Genomic DNA, 21,074 nt, shown 5'->3' on the forward strand with positions numbered 1-21,074 from the left:
AAATATATATATATATATATATATATATATATTTAATAGAAACTTAAATTAACTGGAATGCAACAAAATAAAACAAAAATGGATGTTCTTTTCCTCTTGAAAAATAAAATTTTCTACAAAATACTAGATTGAAGTAAATTGTCTTACATCATATAATGTACATAAGAATGATAGAATACAGATGGTCAGAGGAAATAATAATGTTAGCCGTTCCTTACTAGGAGATACAATAGATCAATAATGATCAAAAACATACTGAAATTTCTATCCATATTCTATGCATATTTTTAAGTATGCCTCAAAACTATTTGCAAATTTAGAAAAAAGAATTCATAGACGGGCTTGGTGGCTCAGCCTGCAATCCCATGCTTTGAGAGGCTGAGGTGAGTGAATTGTCTGACCCGCAGGGTCGAGACCCGCCTGGGCAACTTGGCAAGACCTCATCTCTACAATAAATCAAAAAATTAGCTGGGTGTGGTAGCACGCGCCTGTAGTTTCAGCTACTTGGAAGGCTGAGCGGAAGGATCGTCAGAGCCCAGCAGGTCGAGGCTGCGGTGGCTGGGAGTGGTCACTGAACTCCAGTCTGGGCGACAGAGTAAGACTCCAACTCAAAAAAAAAAAAAAAAAAAAAGAATTCATAATGATAGGTTAAAGTATAATACAAATATATTTTCATAAATAATGGGAAAAAAGGAAAAAATAAGCTATGAAATAAACTTTCCATTAAAACAAACCATTTTGAGCATTTCTATTTTATCTCAGTTTTTATCTCTTCTATTTATAACATCTGGCTTTTGGAAACCCACAATTTTATTCTCCTTTTTGGCAATTTATGTTTTAATAGTTAAAATTATAGGTTGACAGGAATAAGCATAAGCACAAGATTAAGGTTTTTATTATGTAAGGGAGAAAGAGATGAACTCCAGCAATAGTTGCTTTCTAATTATTTTTCAAAGCTTTTCATGGTAGCAGCACTGGCACAAATATAGCATTCCAATCTTCCTTTTTTTCCTGATAGCCAGCCAAGTTTGAATTCTCTCTTTAAATTAATCCAAGTGGTATAATCCATGCATCATTTTGATTTTTCCAGTTAAAATGAAATTCTTTGGGGCTTTTTTTTCTGATCAAAATAATTAACCTTCATTTCCCCCGGAAGGTTGTCCTGAGTTGTTTTTCTTCCTGTACTTGGATGAACATTTACCCATTCAGAATCTCTTTTATTAGTGTGAAAGGCGGTAGCCTTAAAATATAGAGTATAATTTATTTGTCTATATAACAGTTTGGGCAGTATGGATCTGCATACATTGAATCTCACAGGTATAGGCCAACAAATCATACCTGAATGCAGTAATTATCAAACTGTAGCATGCATCACATGCACTAAGAGGGTTTGTTAAAACTCAGATCACTGGGCTCTATTTCCAGAATTTCTGATTTAGTAGGTCAGAGGTGGGGTCAGATAATTTCCACTTCTAAGTTCCCAGGTGATGTTGATGCTGCTGGTCCTAGAATCATACTTAAAGAACCACTGCCCTGTGATTCATACTAAAAAGTATTTTCATATTTAGGAGAGGAGGAGAAAGGGAGACACTCCTGTTTGACTCTGACTCTCAGGCAGCCTTTTCCTCTTTGAGCTTGCTTGAAAAGGCTCCTCTGTATCAGCAAGCTCGAATTTATCATTTTATGGATGGAAAGCCTAAAGTAAGTGTGATCTTTTTTTTTTTTTTTTTGAGTTGGAGTCTCACTCTGTCGCCAGACTGGAGTGCATTGGCCGCTCCCGGTCACTGCAGCCTCGACCTGCTGGGCTCCCGCAATCCTTCCACCTCAGCCTTCGGAGTAGCCGGAATTACAGGCATGCGCTACCACGCCTGGCTGATTTTTTGATTTATTGTAGAGATGAGGTCTCGCCAAGTTGCCCAGGTGGGTCTCGAAACCGCAGGCCCAGGCAATCCATTCACCTCAGCCTCCCAAAGCGTGGGATTACAGGCTGAGACACCGAGCCCGGCTAGTAAGAGTGATCTTATAAAAATATGCATTTGATCTTCCTCCCCATTTACTGACATAAAGCTCCTAAAACCCTTAGTATCTTTGGAGTGAGAAGAGTGTTTTTTGTATGCTAATAAGTTGACTGGTGGCTGACAGCTCTTAGGTTGCTTCAGGATGGGGGCTGGTCACAGAAAGAACAAGGCATGATTAGAAGATTGGGACTATCAGCCCAGCCGATCTAGGGGGCGGTTATGGAGAAGAGCTGAAATAATAAAGCTTCTATTTAAAAGAAAAAGAAAAAAAAAACTGGCTTCAGAAAGCTTCTAGACAGTTAAACATGTAGAAGTTTTTGAAATATAACATAACTGAAAAGGGGATGGAATATCTGCACCCCTTCCCACGTAGCTTGTCCTATTTATGTCTTTCATCTAGCTGATCATCTGTATCCTTTCTCATATCCTTTTATAATAAACCAGTAAATGTGAGAGTGTTTCCCTGAGTTCTATGTGCAACTCTAGTAAATTAACTGAATCCAAGGAAGGGGTCATGGGAACTCCAATTTAAAGCCAGTCAGAAGCACAGGTTACAACCTGTGCTCACAACTGGCATCTGAGGTGGGGAGAAATCTTGTAGGACTGAGCCCTCAAACTGTGAGATCTGACACTATCTCTGGGTAGGTAGCATCAAAACTGAATTGAATTAGAGGACACCCAGCTGGAATCTGCTAAAGATTGCTTGCTTAGTGTGTGGAAGGAAAAAAACAACATATCTTGTGTCAGAAATGTTGTATTGAATGGCTATGTGAGAATAGTGAAAGAAAAAACACTTTTTTTCCTTTTGTCTTGGTGAGACAGTGCAATAGGGTAGAAACAGCTTTGAAGCATATGTTGAACATGTGAAATTGTCTATTTTGTAAGTGAAAAATTTTCATATGATTCAACCTAATGGAATACTTGGACTCTGTCTTGGCTTTACCAACTACTAATTTTGTGACCTGGGGAAAATTTCTTCATCTCTATGAACTTTAAATATTACTCTTGGGAGGGAGATGGGATTAACAGTAGCAAATATCTGTCTGGGGACGAGGAAACACCTCTTATCAACAGGGTGCCTGAATGAAACGTAATTGTATACCTAACCCTTAACTGTACCCCACAACATCATAATAAAAAATATTGATAAAAAAATTACTCTTAAATAACAATACCTGCTACATAAGAATGTAAAGACTAAAAAATAAAGTGCAATAATATTTTCTGTAAACTAAGATCCGAATATCACATGTTCTCACTCATATAATGGACCTTGAACATCCAGTGCAATACTATAAGAAAAAGACTGACGGTACTGGGAAACTATGGGGGGGAGGGGGATGGGATTAACAGTAGCAAATATCTGTCGGGGGATGGAGAAACACCTCTTATCAACAGGGTGCCTGAATGAAACGTAATTGTACACCTAACCCTTAACTGTACCCCCCAAAACCATAATAAAAAATACTGATTAATGAAAAAAAAAAGTCAAGTGACTTTAAAAAGACCTTAACTGTACCCCACAAAACCACAATAAAAAAATACTGATTAATGAAAAAAAAAAAAAAAAAAGACAAAAAATTTTTTCTGTAAACTATAAGGTGCTATATAGATGTTGATGTCATTGTTGTTGATTTGACCAGAATCAAACAGTACTAAACTTTTTGCATGTCCCACATTCCCTAATTCTTCTGTTTATGATCGCAGTGTTATAGTTAGGTCTGATGTGTGTATTTTCCCAACTATATGGTAAACAATTGAAGGTTTTTTGATTTACATCATAATAGTAACCTTGGTAACTAGAACACATTGCAGGTACACAGTAGGAGCTGAATAAACAGCCACTGAGTTGAATTATTGGAGTCAGAGTATAAACTTAGACTATAAAGTTACACCATTAGGCATAGTGGCAAGACTGGGAATGGGATATGAAGTTCTCCTTCATATCTATCTACATATCATGTGTGGCTAGCCCCACAGTTTTTTCAACATGAATTCAAACCATTTGGTTGTCTAAAAGATTGATGTCTGATCATAGAAGACCCCATTATTTACCATCTGAGCTGAGCAATCTATTTTTTGTTTCTGATGTCAAACACTACTTTAAACATAATTTTCTTTTTTTTAATACCAGTGTGGGTCACTTTAAAAGAGGTTAAGCAAATGCTTGCAGTGGCATTGATGGGAATTAACTGACATTACCTTTTGGAACATAAAAAGCTCAATAGCTCTTGAATTATGACTCATCAAAGAGAAACTGGTTACACTTTATTTTGTTTGTACTGGTCCACTGAATACTAAAATAGCTAAGAAACTATGTCAAGATTTTTTTGCATTTTCATTCAGGTAGTTCTTATCTATGCAAGCTGATAATGATGCCAAGTTCTTTCTACATTGTATTAATTGAAGTGGTGAACAGTTATTAAGGTAGTGATTTGGCTAAATGACAATCACACCTAGAAATGCAGGGTTGGGAGGGTGGGAGGGAATGGTGGTTAAAAGGAAGACTGTGGCTTCTTTTTACTGATTAAATTTACCAGATCATTACCCAAAGCTCTATTTTACTTTCTGCAGTGTTAATACAGTCCAGATGATAAGAGGACTGCATTCCCATAGCTAACATGGAATCTGCTGAGGTGGAAATCTGGAAGAAAGATAAGAATCTCATCATGTGGAACCCAGTCTGGGTTTCCTGTTTCTCGTAAGCATTAAGTGTCACATTTGGAATGATGTCTATTCTATTTGTAGGAGTAGTTGAGATCAGTCCCAGGCTAGCCATGCTCATCCTTGGGTAGGTTGGCCCATACAGCCAGGCACTGAATCTAGAACAGGCATATTACTCAGCAGCCAGAGTGAATCACTAAATCAGCTGTCAGGGAAAGGTTCACCAGAGGTGGCTTGTCTACTCAGAAAAATATTTCATGCAGAATCTCTGCAAACTGAAATCTTTTTTTTTTTTTTTTGAGTTGGAGTCTCACTCGGTCGCCCAGACTGGAGTGCAGTGGCTGCTCCCGGCCACCACAGCCTCGCCTGCTGGGCTCCGGCGATCCTTCCGCCTCAGCCTTCCAAGTAGCCGGAATTACAGGCATGCACTACCACGCCCGGCTGATTTTTTGATTTATTGTAGAGATGAGGTCTCGCTGCTCAGGCGGGTCTCGAACCCGCAGGCTCAGGCAATCCACTCACCTCAGCCTCCCAATGGCGCGGGATTACAGGCTGAGCCACCGAGCCTGGCTAAACTGAAATCTTTTATTAGGACTACAGTAGTTCTACTTAGAGAGCTTGGAACCTGGATGAAAATGTCTGGCTTAAAAAAGTAGGGGTTACTTGTCACAGCTCATGCCACCAACAAAAGACTCTTCTGGGAAAAACAGCTAAAGGAAAAGACATCTGTCCATTCATTTTTTTCCCCTATTTTTTTTTTTTTTTTTTGAGTTGGAGTTTCACTCTGTCACCCAGATTGGAGTGCAGTGGCACACTCCCAGCCACCGCAGCCTCGACTGGCTGGGCTCCAGCGATCCTTCCACCTCAGCCTTCCAAGTAGCCGGAACTATAGGTGTACGCTACCATGCCCAGCTACTTTTTGATTTATTGTAGAGACGCGGTCTCATCACGTTGCCTGGGTGGGTCTTGAACTTGCAGGTTCAGGCAATCCACTCGCCTTGGCCTCCCAAGTGCTGGGATTACAGACTGAGCCACAGAGCCCGGCCTCCCCCTATTTTTAGTACCTCAGTATCTATGTGGGACACAGACTTCAGGGTCTGAGATATGGTGTCCTGAAGTCAGTTCTAAACAAAATAGCATCTGGAGAGCCTTTTTACCCTTTCAACTGCAGTTTTTACCCTTTCAACTGAAGTTGTCAAGAAAGTACTTTGGTTTAGGCAAAGGCTGCGTTAAGAACAGAAATAAAGAGCAGGGGCGGTGAGAGGGCTAAATGCAAGAATTTTGAGGTGTAGATGTAAATCAGCACCATTTAAAACAACCATGAGGCCCTGTTCCAGCCACGCAGTTACATTAACTGCATTTACATCTCCCAGTCTCAGAAATGACATTTCCAAAGACTTGACATTCTAAATGTCATGAGAATCAAATGCAAGCCAAAATTTCCCCCAGCTTGTGAAGATCATTACATGACACCCAGTAAATTCAGACAAATGAAAAAACTTTCTCAATACTACTAATAAAAGTACCTATGAAGTAATCACTTGAAGAATTACAGCTAGACTACATTGAATTGGAAAATAAACACACCTGGGTTAGAAATGAAGTCACAGTCTGGGTTACATTGGTATATGTAGTAAAAAGCATTTTGAAGAGTGCATGCCCTCACATTTTCCCTTCACTTAAATTCTTGTACTGGAATAAACAACTCTCCTTGCTAGGTCTATATTCTATCTGACCACAAATATACCAAGAAAATGTCAATAGGACAACTCTGGTCAATTTTGTTTATGGAACAAAATGCATTTATACAAGAGCTATATTTACTATTCTGCATTTTATCCACAAATGGTTGTCGATGGTGATGATGACATGTTTTCCTATTCCAAAGCAATAGCTCACAATCTAACATTACATTGTGAGTTTCAAAAGTAATTTTAGTAACATTTAAATTTAATATATAAATTGCATTCTTCTAAAAAATGACAGCAAAAGAACTGATGGGTGCTATGGCTATGACAATACTGTTTACCTCTATTACCTGCCTGCCGAAAATAATATTCTTTGAGTCACATTTCCAAATGTGACATGGTCACATATATTGGCAATGCAGACTACAAAAAATATATATAAGCTTTCACTGAGTTGACTTATTTTAAGTAAAAATATGTTCTAACCTGACCAAGTTCTTCATTAAGGTCTGATGTGTTAACCAAAGCTCCTTCATTAATTTCTTCATCATAAAAGTCCTTATCCCATGAGATGAAAAAGGAGCCCAAGAATTTCTGCATTTCTACTGTGACATACATGGAGACAGGAATGATAAAGTTGAAGAGAACCATAAATGATAGGAAGTCGGTGAACATTTTCAAAACCTAAAATAAAAGAGACAGTTCATGCTAATTAGATGCACAGTTCCATCAGATGTACAGTTCCATCTTTTTTATTTCAATGCTGAAAGCACTCTTCTTGCTATAAAGAAGAAACTTCCTAACACTGTATCACTGAAGTCAAAATTGTCAGAATATATGAGAAAAACATTTAAGATCACTCTCAATTCTATCATTATTCTTCAGTGTATGTACTTTCTGTCTTAATACTTTTTTACCTCCTTAAGTTATCTGCCCCCTCCACCTCTAGAAATGAATTTGATGTCAAAGTTTCTATGTAGGCATCCATTATGCTCTTATCATGACATCTCACAAGCTCATTATATTAAAATACCAAAGCTTCTTGCCAAATTGCTTCAAACTCTTAAATAAAGAGCTAAAATCAAGCATAGCTGCCTAAAGTAAGAGAAAAAAACTCTAAAACATCTGAAATATTTAATGGCTTAGGGCTACCATACAATCAAGTTAAAATCCAGAAGCTAAAAAACAGGTATCATTTCTCTGAGCAGAATTTCCATAAAGGGTAGCTTGGTCACAAACCCCAGAGTTCCCATTTTCAGCAGAAAACAAATTACCTTTAAAGTCTCCCGCTCTTTCTGAGTCTTTTGGTTATACCAAGGTTCATCGTTGTATGGGGTACTTTGCCAAACATACTTTAAAGTAGTGCACACTGCAGCTTTGGTCAGTAAAATAAATAAATATACAATCAGGAAGGCATTAATAGATCTGAAAAATAAGACAGTATGGATTTTAAAGCCACCCAATTATTTAAGACATTAACCAGATATGAATTAAACAGTTCAGTTATCTAAAGCTTCTCCTGTGTATGATGTGCAACCACAACACAAGCCTTTATGTATGAACTTCATTTATCACAGTTGCAGCATCACTCTCAAGCTGCAAAACAGAAAAGCTAGCTCTGAACTCTTTATCGATCACAAATGCTCCCTGAAGTGCAATGGCTGACTAGCTTAACACACCTTTCCCTGTAAAGTGAAACGACAGACACACACACACACACACACACACACACACACACACACACACACACACACACCCATTACCTACTCAACCTTTATAGAAGATATAGCTTGTCTCCATTTCCCTGAATCCTAAATGTCTCGGGTAGAGGTTCAGTAGCAATGTGAAAAATCCTCAAGCTCAGTGTAGGTTCCTTCAGTATGAAAGTAAAGCTATGGAGAAAGTGCCAGTGATATACTGGCTATCCATACTACTGGTAAGGACAGGTCCATGCCTGCGGTGCCTGGTTTGAAGAAGATCTATCGGGTACTGCTTTGATATGTGCCAGGAGACTATTATCTATTTTACAGAACAAACTTGTACATAGCAATTAAAGGACTCAAAACCAATAACTATAATAGAAGAAAGGAATTAATTTATAGTTCAGGTAAACTCTGCCCTTTAATAGCTATGTGAGCTTAGGTAAGTCTCATACCATCTCCAAGACGATTTCCTTATCTGTAAAGTGGAGAGGTTAACACAAATTACTTCACAGAGCAGCTCAGAAGATTAAACCAAATCTGATATACAAACCATTGAGCACAGTTTCTGGAAGATAAGCAAGTGCTTAAAAATTGTAGTTGCTATTGTAATTGATGTTGCTTTTTGTTATGGTTGTTATTTAGAATTAGTGAGGAAGTAAATATTTTAATCAATAACGCCTAAAGAAATTGTGGTGCATACTAACTTTTCGACAGCAGAACGTTTCTGAGATTTCCCTTGATAGTTCAAAGCCATTTTGGTTTCCATTCCAGTGTAAACAGCAACTCCTAGGGAATAACAGAGTATAATGAAAACAAGGTTACAAGTAAACTTGTCAACCAAACAAACTCCTACCCAGTGGGCTCTATAATTTTTAATTCTATAAAAGTTGGAATTCTAAGCTCTCTTCTACTCAATTGACACATCATTTATAGTATAATTTTAATTCTAAATAGTATTTGTCATATTTCATTTTAGTTTACCATCTTATAAATTCCCAACATCTAAATATAGGTTTAGATTAAATGGCTATATATCCCATGCTACTTTTTAACATGTACTATTTATTCATAGACTTTACAAAGCATATTTTAAGTATGTCTTGAAAATTGTTCACCATATATCTTCTTGGTATTTTTTAGCGTAGCTCCTTTCAGCAAGAGATTTTCAGGTCCCAAAGACCTAAATAAAAAACGAACACAGCTTATCCAAACAACCCAATAGCATTATCAAATCTGGGGACAGATTTTGCCCTGACATACATCTACCTCCAAGGGGTTCAGAATGCATCTGTCTACTTATATCATATGCTTACTCCCCAGAACAAGTTGAAAGATCTCTGAAGTTACTTGAGGGTATGGTATAGATGGAAGCACAGTACAGGAGTAGTCAGCAACAAACAGAGGTAAAGAAATGCACGGGGAACAAAAGGATTATGAATCATAGATAGCAAGACAAGAAAAGGACACAGCAGCAGACAGCAAGAAAAAGAAACAAAGACTCATAGATAAAAGACTAGAAAGGCAAACATCAAGGTGGTAAAAACAAACTGACATATTTGTAGACAATAAACCCGCCGGGCTCGGTGGCTCAGCCTGTAATCTCAGCACTTTGGGAGGCTGAGGTGAGTGGATTGCCTGAGCTGCGGGTTCGAGACCCGCCTGGGCAACTTGGCGAGACCTCATCTCTACAATAAATCAAAAATTAGCCAGGCGTGGTAGCACGTGGCTATAGTTCCAGCTACTTGGAAGGCTGAGGTGGAAGGATTACTGGAGCCCAGCAGGTCGAGGCTGCGGTGGCCGGGAGCAGCCACTACACTCCAGTCTGGGTGACAGAGTGAGACTCCAACTAAAACAAAAAACAAAACAAAACAAAAAAACGAGAATAAACCCACTTTGGGAGGATCACTGGGGATCCTGCGTTCCTTTAACTTATTTTTGATTGTGGCTGTAAAGGCCAAGTGGAAAACTTGAAGTAATTAATTCGATGATAGAAGAGAAAAGAAAGCATTTCTTTTTGTAAGAATTGCCTCATTATAAAGGATCAGACTTTCATTTTACTAAAATACAGGTAATTTTTCCATTTCATCCATTGTCTAGTTCCTCAATTACCCTTAAACCGCTGTTCTCCAGGTATATTTCCAATGTTATCAGTCACTGCACAATTAAGGACAATAAATACAGTGGCTAGGACAGGTTTGGGAATATCAGTCAAAGTGTCTGGGGCTCTGCTCTTTTTGAAACCCTAAGTATTCCTTCTAACAACTCCCTCCTCCCAACACACAGAGACCCTACTACCAGAACCCTGCCAGTCACAAGGTTAGTTACTTATTCACCTTTATATCCCTTTCTATAAAGAATGGTATTTGGCTATTTCAGTGGCTTAAAAGAAATATACACCCCTCCAAAGGACAGATTAAAATAACAAACTTACCTGGCAACAGCCTCTAGACTATTACTATAAATATTGATTCGCCCAACAAATCTGTAAAAAAGACATAATTACAAATGCATTGTCTACATCCAGGGGAAATCTATATGCCACAAATATAAGAATGAATAGAAATACAAATAATGCAAAAGAGACAGACAAAACTCTGAATGAACTACAAAAGCCTATTGTACTTCTGGGGGGAAAGTTATACTGAACAGTTAAGTTATATAACATTTTCATCTAATTTTAAAAATAGTCTTATGGATTATAAGAATTTAAACAAAGATTCTAAATTGATTTTCAAGCTCTATTTGGCACTATGCATACACACAACCATCTCTCTCCTTTACACCCTTATGCATAATATGGCTTCTATTTTAGACTCACAAAAAGAAAGGTTTCAATACCATTAGTCCAGTAGTTCTTACACTTGAGCTTGCATCAGAATCACTGGAGGGCTTATTAAACCACAGATTTCTGAGTCCCATCCCTGAGTTTCTGATTCAGGTTCCCAGGTAATGCTGATGTTGCTGGTCCGGGGACATCTCTTAGAACCATAGCATTAGCTAGGTACAGTGGCTCAGACCTGTAATACCAGCACTTTGGGAGGTGATGGCGAGAGGCTTGCCTAAGCCCATGGGTTCGATTGAGACCATCCTGGGCAACATGGCAAGACCCTGTCTCTATAATAAATAATAAAAAAAATTACCCAGGTGTGGTGGCACGCACCTGTATTTCAAGCTACATGGAAGGCTGAGGCGGAAGGTTCACCTGAGCCCAGCAGGTTGAGGCTGCGGTGGCCATGAGCGTGCCACTGCACTCCAGCCTGGGCAACAGAGTGAGACTTTGACTCAAAAAAAAAAAAAAAAAGAACCATAGCACTTGTCTTAGACAGTGAACACACAATTATCGTCTTGAAAATACGATAGTCTGGCTGAGAGTGGTAGCTCATCCCTGTAATCCTCCACTTTGAAAGGTGGAGGCAGAAGGACTGCTTCAGCCCAGGAGTTCCAGACCAGCTTGGGCAACATAGCAATACTTCATCGTTACTTAAAAAAAACCCCACAAAAATTAGCCAGGCATGATGACAAGCACCTGTAGTCCCAGCTACATGAAGGCTGAGACAGAAGGATCGCCTGAACCCAGGAGGTTGAGGCTACAGCGAGCCATGATCATACCACCACACTGTAGACTGGTCAATAAAGTGAGATCCCCAATTCAGAAACAAAAAAATGCCCAGCCTGTGTCTTGCAGATGATCCCAATGTTGAGTTTAACCCAATTACTTAATATTGCTAGGCACAAGGTAACCTGTATTTCTGCAAAATGAAGTAAAAAGATCTAGCTTCTCCTTTATAAGAGTGTTATGAGTATTTTCTAATTAGTAAATTACATTTTCTTAGACAAATAGAAGTTTTATATTACCATATACACAAAACATGCAGGTTTGCTCATTCATTTATCATATTTTGATTGTGCCAGTACCGTACTAGGTGCTGAAGATACATTCATAAGCAAAACAGAAAATAAATGTTCCTTGCTCTAAGAAGGACAGCTACACAGGCAATTATGATGGAAGTGATTTTCACTAGGGCGGTGGAAATACAAGCCATTCTGAAGTCACATAGCAATAGATTCAGTCTAGTCTAGGAAAATTAAGAATAATCTTTCCCTAACATTCTAGTCTTATTTAGGTAAATGAAAAATGTGTGGGTTTTCTTATAAATATGCAAGGATATAGATATGGTTTTCTGAGTCACTATTTCTTACCCTCTTTTCTGTGATTCTACAGACCTTGCGTTCACCTCTGTATCACACTGTAATGTAAGCTTAGCTTTACTGTTTTACCTCCTATGCTCACTGTGAGCCCTTGAAGGCAAAGAACAGCTGTTATACTTATGGCCCTAGTTCCTAGTATCAAGGTGGATATTAAAGAGGAAGGGAAAAAAATGATGGGAAGGAGGGAGGACATTGTTCTTGAGAAGGATGAAAACTTTGTTTTGCCACTACTAGGTGTTAGCGTAAACCACATCCAACCACTTGGTCTCCCATTGTGACTAACAGCATGCATTAATAAGATGGCCAGCAAGGGTAATGGATGCCCTCTGTAATGGTAGAATAGAATAAAATTAATTAGCCCACAAGGGAATAAAACCTGTTACTCTACCCTCATAAGCACCATGCTCTCATCAACCAAACTAACCAGTTTTGAAATCAAATGCCAAATTCTTCACAACCTACAATGACCGCCAATCAGCAAATCTACTCCAGAGTTCATTAGTAAAATAGAAGCAATTACACCATTTTACTGCTCCCTTAACTGTTTACTATGGACAAGAAATAGCCTATATGCAATTCTTAGTTCATAATGATAATTGTAAGAAAGGGATAGTATGCCTAAAAATTACATGGAGAGGATATTTCTTTTCTCTTTAATGTCAGATGGCATGTTTAAAAGGTTTATATTTGTTTTAATTAACTCTGTTTACTGCATCAGTCAGATAGATCAGCTGTACGGGATAACATAATTTAAAAATTTGATAGACGGCCATGTTTACAAGTAAGAAAAATAAAAGAAAAATCATAAGATGCTTGGGCCCACAATGATTTATCTCAGGCTGGTAGTGAACAAAGCTGATTTGATTCACTTCCCTGCCAGAAGGAAGGAACAGCTCATAAAAACATAAATGAGAGTAGGCTGGTAAGTTGTGGGTGTTGCTTTGCAATACTAGTGGCAAAGAGAAGCAGAGCCAACAGACAGCAGTAAAATGAAACCAGGTGATTCTTACTTGTAGAGGTCAGGTTGAGGCTGTTCACATTCAATTGCTGCTCGAAGGGTATCAATGGATTCGGCTGTACACAGTGCAATGGTATCACGTACTGCATAATGTGTCTAGATGAAAGGAAGCAAGAAAGAAGTGTTTCTTTTCATAATCATACACCCACCTGATTCCAGAAACACAGTATGTTTTAATAGGAGGCTTTGGCAAAATAAACAAATATTGATGTACATTTCACACCAATTCAGTTTTGTGGTATTATTCTTACAATATATTACAAATAATCAGAAAGATAACCTTGCTGCAAGGGGATTTCAAATATAATGAAAAAACTAAAAGCTCTTCTTGACATTGACAGACTCCATTTGCAGTATGCATATAATTAATTTAAACCCTATAAAAATTTAAATACAGATTTCCTATTCACGGAACTGAAACGTATTTTTTTTTAATATTGTGTGGCAATGTAGATATATGCAAATTAATTGAACAAAATCTTTTTGGTGACAACAATGCTAAAATTTTGCCAACAGCAAAAAAAAAAAAAAATCATTAGTAGTTACATTACAAAAATAGCTTAATGAATGATCTTGAAAATTTTCAACATGGTTACATTTTGTATGAGGAGGCAGGAAGAAGATGTGTCTTGTGTCAGTCAGACAGAATATTCTACTAGTGTACACTATGCACTTGATTCATCCAGAATTCAAGGCAGGCTCCAATGAACCCATCTATAAATCATCAAACAAGAGATAATGCAAACTCAAAGAGCACACCACTTATGCACAAGGGAAAGCTGTTGCCATGGTCTTTGGGGAGTATTATGGAATTGCCTGAGCTATATTTAAAACTGTCTCCTGGAAAACACAAATAACAAAACAAAACAAAAAAACCTGTCTCCTGATTTTTAAAACCTCTGTATTTTTGGCTGATTAGATCAGATCAACTTAATTGAAAAAAACTACCTGAATGTTTTCTTCCTTGAAACAACTTTTTCACTATTAGAAAATCTTTAGATTTCTCGATTTTTATCTTGACATTGCCTAAAACATAACTCTGTTTTTGAACAGTTTGTTTTTATTTATTTAGTTTTTGAGTCAGAGTCTCACTCTGTCACCCAGGCTAGAATGCAGTTGTACACTCATGGCTATGGGTAGCCTTGACCTGCTGGACTCAGGTAGTCCTTCTACCTTAGCCTTCCAAGTTGCTGGAACTACAGGCATGTACCACCACATCTGGCTAATTTTTTTTTATTTATTGTAGACACGAGGTCTTGCTAAGTTGCCCAGACTGTCTTGAAACCCTATGCTAAGATAATCCTCTCACCTTGGCCTCCAAAAAGTACAAGGATTAGAGGTGTGAGTCACCATGCCCAGCCCAGTTTTTGAACAGTTTAAATGTTACTAGGTCATTACCATGCTTTTGAAATACAGAATTAGTCATTTAATAAGTGAAATTTATTTTTCTCATACTGAGTTCTGGTCCTCAACTCCAGATGCAGTAAACAAGCAGAAGAGCCCTCCAATGATATACCCAGAGTTAAGCTACATTAGTATCCCTCCTTAAAGGCAGCATACATAGAATACATCTTCATGCTCTGTGGAGCTCTGGACAATGACCAAGAACTAAAACGTATCACTAAAAGTGATCCCCCATTTTGATCAAATTCACTTTAACTCACTTATAATTCTTCTTAGTTGTAATAAAGCAATCATTTGCTAAGCTACACCCTAAGTTATTTTTAAAAACAATCAAGTTACTCCATATTAGATTTCTTCTCTCTCAAGAATTAACTTTTTAAAGAAAATATACATTACTTTTAGAATCAAAATAGATCAAACTAAGATTAGCATACATGAACTTATTTTTATAATTACATAGTTTAAGCCTATGATTATTTTCATTTTAAAAAGTAGAAATAAAATAGTAAATGGATTGTATCAATATTAAATTCAAGCAGTGCTATAAAAATTGTAGTGGCTTTCATTTAGGGTGTGATTTTCTTTCTTTTTTTTGAGTTGGAGTCTCACTCTATCACAGACTGGAGTGCAGTGGCCATTCCCGGCCACCGCAGCCTCGACCTGCTGGGCTCTGACGATCCTTCCACCTCAGTCTTCCAAGTAGCTGGAACTAAAGGCATGCGGTACCACACCCAGCTAATTTTTTGATTTATTGTAGAGATGAGGTCTCGCCAAGTTGCCCAGGTGGGTCTCGAACCCGTGGGCTCTGGCAATCCACTCACCTCGGCCTCCCAAAGCGCGGGTTTACAGGCTGAGCCACCGAGCCTGGCCTGGTGTGTGATTTTCTACACCCACCACTGTTTTTCCCCAAAGATGAGAATTTTCTTAGAAGTTAAAAGACAATTGTGTAAGCTGTCTTCAAACACAAAACCTAGATGAACAGGAAAAAATAGCCAGGCATGGTGGCTCAAGCCTGTAATCCCAGTCCTTTGGGAGGCCAAAGCAAGAGTACTGCCTGAGCTCAGGGGTGCGAGACCAGCCTGGGCAACTTGGTGAGACATCGTCTTACAATAAATAAAAAAAATAAGACAGGCAAGGTAGAGCGCGCCTGTAGTTCTAGCTACTTGGAAGGCTGAGGCGGAAGGATCACCTGAGCCCAGCAGGTCGAGGCTGCGGTAGCCGTGAGTGTGCCAATGCACTCCAGCATGGGCAACACAGCAAGATTCCAACTCAAAAAAAAAAAAAAAAAAAGATTAGGGGGTGGTGGGAAACACTGTATGATAAATTATCCTGACATCAAAATGTTTAGGCAAGGTTAGCCCCTGTTACCTTGCAATTGGATTCCCCATCAAGACTGGCTGTAGTGACATAACACATTCCGTCATTGGTGCAGGATGATAGAAGAATAAGATCACAGGGAAAGGTTTCATCTGCCTGTACTTCTACTACATCACCAACCTAGAATGAAGAGAAAAATAAATATAAATAGATATTTTAAATTCCAAACAAAGTATTCATTTTACCTCACACTAAAGCCAAAACATTAGGAAGAGATATCTCTAACTCTGGGGCTCTGAGAGTATCTCAGCATTTTACACCAAGTGAAAGGTGATTACACAACATCAGAATCCTCTTTAAGGTCACAAGGATGCTTTCATATTACCTTAGTGCTGACTTTTACCTTTAATAAATTATTCCAACACTTGCTTGCTTTCTGATAATTCTGGCACAAATGTTTGATAAGACAATGACCATTATCATTTCATGAATGAATCAAGACAATGTAGGCAGGGTATAGTGGCTAACACCTATAATCCCAACATTTTGGGAGGCCAAGGCAAGCAAATTTCTTGAGCCCAGGAGTTCAAGACCAGCCTGGGCAACATAGCAAGACCTCGTCTGTACAAAACAATGAAAAAAAGTAGCCAGGTGTGGTGGTGTGAGCTTGTAGACCTAGCTACTTGGAAGGCTGAGGTGGAATGATTGCCTGTGCCCAGGAGGTTGAGGCTGCTGTGAACCTTGAACATGCCACTGCACTCCAGCCTGGGCAACAGAGGAAGATCCCACCAGAAAAGAAAAGAAAGGAGAAAATGTAAATGTTGTAAATTAAGCATTTCATGAACACTGAGCAGCCACACTTGCACTCTGTACCATGCACATTTCAGTATACTTTGCCTGCCATGTGATAACAACTGTGATGGCTGGGTGCCAGTTCCTTCTCCATCACTCAGAAAACCTCAGTTAATTAGAGAAGTTAATTTTTTTTCTATAATATTTGAATTTTTTCCTGTAAGTCACTTTCCAAGAGTTCACCTGTTATCAGGAGAACCAATTAATATACCAAAGAGAAACAATTTCCTATCAGCAAGTATCCAAAGTTCAAGTAAAGAAAAAAGCATGAGAAAAGAAATCATGAATAATTTAATAATGTAGAGAGTAAATCATAATAGTTAAAAGCTTGGACTTTTCAACCTGAGTTCACGTCCCAGTTCTACCACTTAACTATATGACCTTGGGTAAGTGTCATAAATGATTGCAGCTACCTCAAAGGATTGATTTGAGTATGAAATACAAAACAAGTAAAGCATTAAGCAAAGCTCCTGACACATATTAGCCATTTGATAGGTGTTAATTATAATTATTACTAATACCCTGCAACTACTTTACTCACAATTTAGGAATAATCATAACATTTTCTTGGAAGGATGTAAGAAATCCTCCAGCCTAGTGCTTCCCAACATTTTTCACACCATAATACATGTTGAAAATTTTAAATAATAATTCTGTATACCACCATCAGGAAAGAGAAGAGGCTGCTAGATGCAGAAGGCAACTCACTTTAGAAGGAAGTCAGTATCTGGCATAATGACCTGGACATACTGGCTGTGAAATGCTGAACTAATACATGGAACACCTGACTTCTATTTACAATATGCTTTGGTGGATAAAGATGAGGATTTCAAGACTTACTCAGGAATAATTTATTTTCTTTGCCAATCTTAATTGGTAGCCAAGATCAACAGCATCAATAATTGAACTAATTTGTAAATAATATTTTATTTTGTTGGTTCTTTCCTTCCTCACCTACACAAACACTTATGTTGTTTACATAAAACCACAACTGATGTTTAAGTATGCAAAAGAATGATAACATACAAAATCCTAGGACATCTTAAAAGAAGGAAATACTCATTAGAGGTTGGAAAATGACTCTCAAACCCTGATAAATACACAAAGGGAGTATGTTTTTCTTCAACAGTTACTATTCACTCAGATATGAAATATGAAGGTCCCTTCATCTGCAGTACAAGTTGAGACTGGTGCGATGGGCAGGAGACAGTTCACAAAGGGCTTGGCAGGCAAGGCTAAAGAATTTAGGCATCACACCAAAAGCAGTGGTATAAGACTTTTACAGTAAGGAAATAACGTGATCCAGTTAGACAATCAACTTGAGAGTTCTCTTTCATTTACCATTTTAAAAGCCACAAGAGAACATCGTCATCTCCATCATAAATATTAGAAAAAATTGATAATCTAAAAAGTATATTTTTTTAGTCTATCAGAAAGCTGAGGTTGCAAGGCAACCAAGTGAACTGAATTTCAAATGGTAACAAGTCCTTCTGAGGAAAGACAGAACAGGTGAACTGTATCACAACAGACAGGGCACAAAAGGAAGAGATGGCCATCATAAAAGGGAGTAAGAATAAAACAATTAGATCTTTAACCAATTCTTAAATTTTGGGTATGAGCTAACATGACAGTTTAGAATCTCTATAAGCCTGAGGGACAAGCAGAGACCATAACCATTCATCAGCTCTTTTCCATAGGCTTCTACTGGGTGCTCATTTAGAAAGCATGAGGGCAGGAGACCTAAAAGGACTCCCCCTCACCAGTACAGGCATGCAAGTGATGAATGATTGCTATGAAGAGACAGACACAAAACATGCCAGAATCATGGACATCTCTCTCATACGAAGGAAAAGCCACATCTGAATCTAGGAGAGAAGCACGAAACCTTCCCTGGCATAGTATCAGGGAAATATACTACTGCTAGAGAAAAGATGGAAATGAAAGCAATCTGTTGTAGGGGATGGAACAGGAAATCCACACATACTAAGGACCTACTGATACAAGGCAAAAGTTCAGTTGCCGTGGAAGGTGCAGTGAGAATATTGAGAAAAATCTCACCCTGAGGCTCAGGTGCATAAGAATCTGCCTAATGTTGAGACTGGAACAAGAGAACCAAGAAAGCACTCTGTTCCCACTAGGAATCTATCACTGAATATCAAACAAGAAATAGCAGTCTACCACTGGGGGAGAAGTAAGAGAACAGGGAGAGGCACCCTCTGTGACTCAGGAGTACAGGATGTGCTGGAAGTGGATGGTTGAACAAGAACACAAACAAAAACCCTCTGGCTCACCAAGCCCCACACAAAGGTCAAGGTAATGTCATTCTACCACTCAAGGTAATCAACTGGCACAAAGAAATCGACTGGCACAATGAAAGTATCAATAGTTACAATAGAACCCAAATACCTGACTAGATTGACTTAAGTCCCAATATTAGTTGCCTGACAAAAGAGGCTGAGTCCACTTCAGAACATGTATACTATTAACCTTAGTCTCCACCATTTTTTAACTTGTAATTCCCAAAATTCAATAAAAAATACAAGATGCACACAAACAATGAGCCATCATTGATCTATAAAGGAGTCAATAAAACCAGACCCAGAAATGTTCAAATTTTGGAATTATAAAAGAAGGACTTTAAAATAGCTATGATTAAGATGTTAAATGTGAAAGTATTTTGTGGAAAACGTAGTCAACATACAAGATTGAACAAGGAATGTTGGCAGAGATATAAATACTACAAAAAAAGAAAGAAAAAGGCAAAGTCAGAAATGGAAAACGTGGTATCAGAAAAGAAGACTATCAGCAGCCTGGATACAGCAAATAAAATAATCAGTAAACCTGAAGACAGATCAACCAAAATTATCCACAAATTGGGGGAAAATAAGTGTATTTTTAAAAAATAGATTATTCCAGAAGTGCAAAAATATCAGTATCAGTAATGTAATTAGAGTCTCAGAAGAAGAGAAAGACAATGAGGAAGAAAAAATATTTGAAGAGATAATGGTTAAGAATTATCCAAAGTTAATCAAAGTCAACAAACAATACATCCAAGAGAACTTCAAGGAAGGTAAGTACAATGAAGAAAAAAAATCTAGGCATAACAGTCAAATTGCTGAAAAGTAAAAACAAAAACTTGAAGGAAAAGGAAGTTTACATACAGAGGAACAACAAGAACAAAAAAGACAACGGATATATCAGAAACTATGCGATATTCATCAAAACCAAAAGGTGGAACAATCTAAATGCCCATCAGCTGATGAATAGACAGACAAAATGGAATGTTATTCAGCTATCAAAAGGAATGAAGTGCTGATACTATAATGCAGATGAACCTCCAAAACGCTATCTTGAGTTAAAGAAGCCAAAGACAAAAGGCCACATAGTGTATAATTCCATTTATATGAAATATTCAAAATATATCAATTTAGAGACAGCAAGGTTAGTTGTCAGAGGTGTGGGAGGAGGGAGAAATGTGGAGTGCCAGCTTAAGAGTTAATAGTTGTACAGCATTGTGAATTTACTAAATGGTACTGAATTGTACACTTTAAAATAGTATATTTTTACCACAAAAAAAGAAATGGATTAAGAAAAAAATACCCTGATTTTTTCACTTTCTTTTCTCACTCGTTTTGCATTTTCAATAATGTAAACAGTGCTTTTGTTGACTTCATTGTCAGCTCTGTGTCTCAGCCAATCCTCATATCCCTAGAAAGATAAAAATAGCTATTAATCAAGCTGAGATATTAAAGTTAAAGTTGTTAATAAATTTCTATACCTCCCATAAGTCAACAGCAGAAATTTATATTTACAGTATTAATTTTAACTCCAAATGCTAAAGAGACAACACTGTACATTTTATTTTTTATTTTTTAATTTTATTTATCAATATTTTTTATTATGATAGTGTGGGGTACAGTTAAGGGTTAGGTATACAAATACATTTCGTTCAGGCACCCTGTTGATAAGAGGTGTTTCCTCGTCCCCAGACAGATATTTGCTACCGTTAATCCCATCTCCCTCCCCCGCCACCATAGTTTCCCACTACTGTCAGTCATTTTCTTATAGTATTACACTGGATGTTCAAGGTCCATTATATGAAAGAGAACATGTGATACTCGGATCTCTGTTTCTGTGCGAGGTCACTCAGTATTATAGACTCTAGTTCCATCCAGGTTGCTGTGAAATTCATGATTTTGTT

General features: G+C 37.8%; 1 protein-coding gene across 1 annotated transcript in view; it reads right to left on the bottom strand.

Moving 5' to 3' along the window:
* ATP11C (ATPase phospholipid transporting 11C) overlaps positions 1-21,074 on the bottom strand; it is a gene marked incomplete at its 3' end in the record, with an annotated part of 161,985 nt that overhangs the window by 15,905 nt on the left and 125,006 nt on the right. The window contains exons 5-12 of the mRNA XM_021713842.1: positions 20,474-20,581; positions 16,073-16,201; positions 13,293-13,396; positions 10,505-10,555; positions 9,189-9,253; positions 8,778-8,859; positions 7,645-7,795; positions 6,857-7,054 (exon numbers count right to left, since the gene is read on the bottom strand). Of these exons, the coding sequence (XP_021569517.1) occupies positions 6,857-7,054; positions 7,645-7,795; positions 8,778-8,859; positions 9,189-9,253; positions 10,505-10,555; positions 13,293-13,396; positions 16,073-16,201; positions 20,474-20,581 (888 nt within the window). The remainder of the gene's footprint in view (positions 1-6,856; positions 7,055-7,644; positions 7,796-8,777; positions 8,860-9,188; positions 9,254-10,504; positions 10,556-13,292; positions 13,397-16,072; positions 16,202-20,473; positions 20,582-21,074) is intronic.

Source organism: Carlito syrichta, unplaced genomic scaffold (assembly GCF_000164805.1).
Source record: "Carlito syrichta isolate Samal-C Ts95f unplaced genomic scaffold, Tarsius_syrichta-2.0.1 Scaffold304768, whole genome shotgun sequence".
NCBI lineage: Eukaryota > Metazoa > Chordata > Mammalia > Primates > Tarsiidae > Carlito > Carlito syrichta.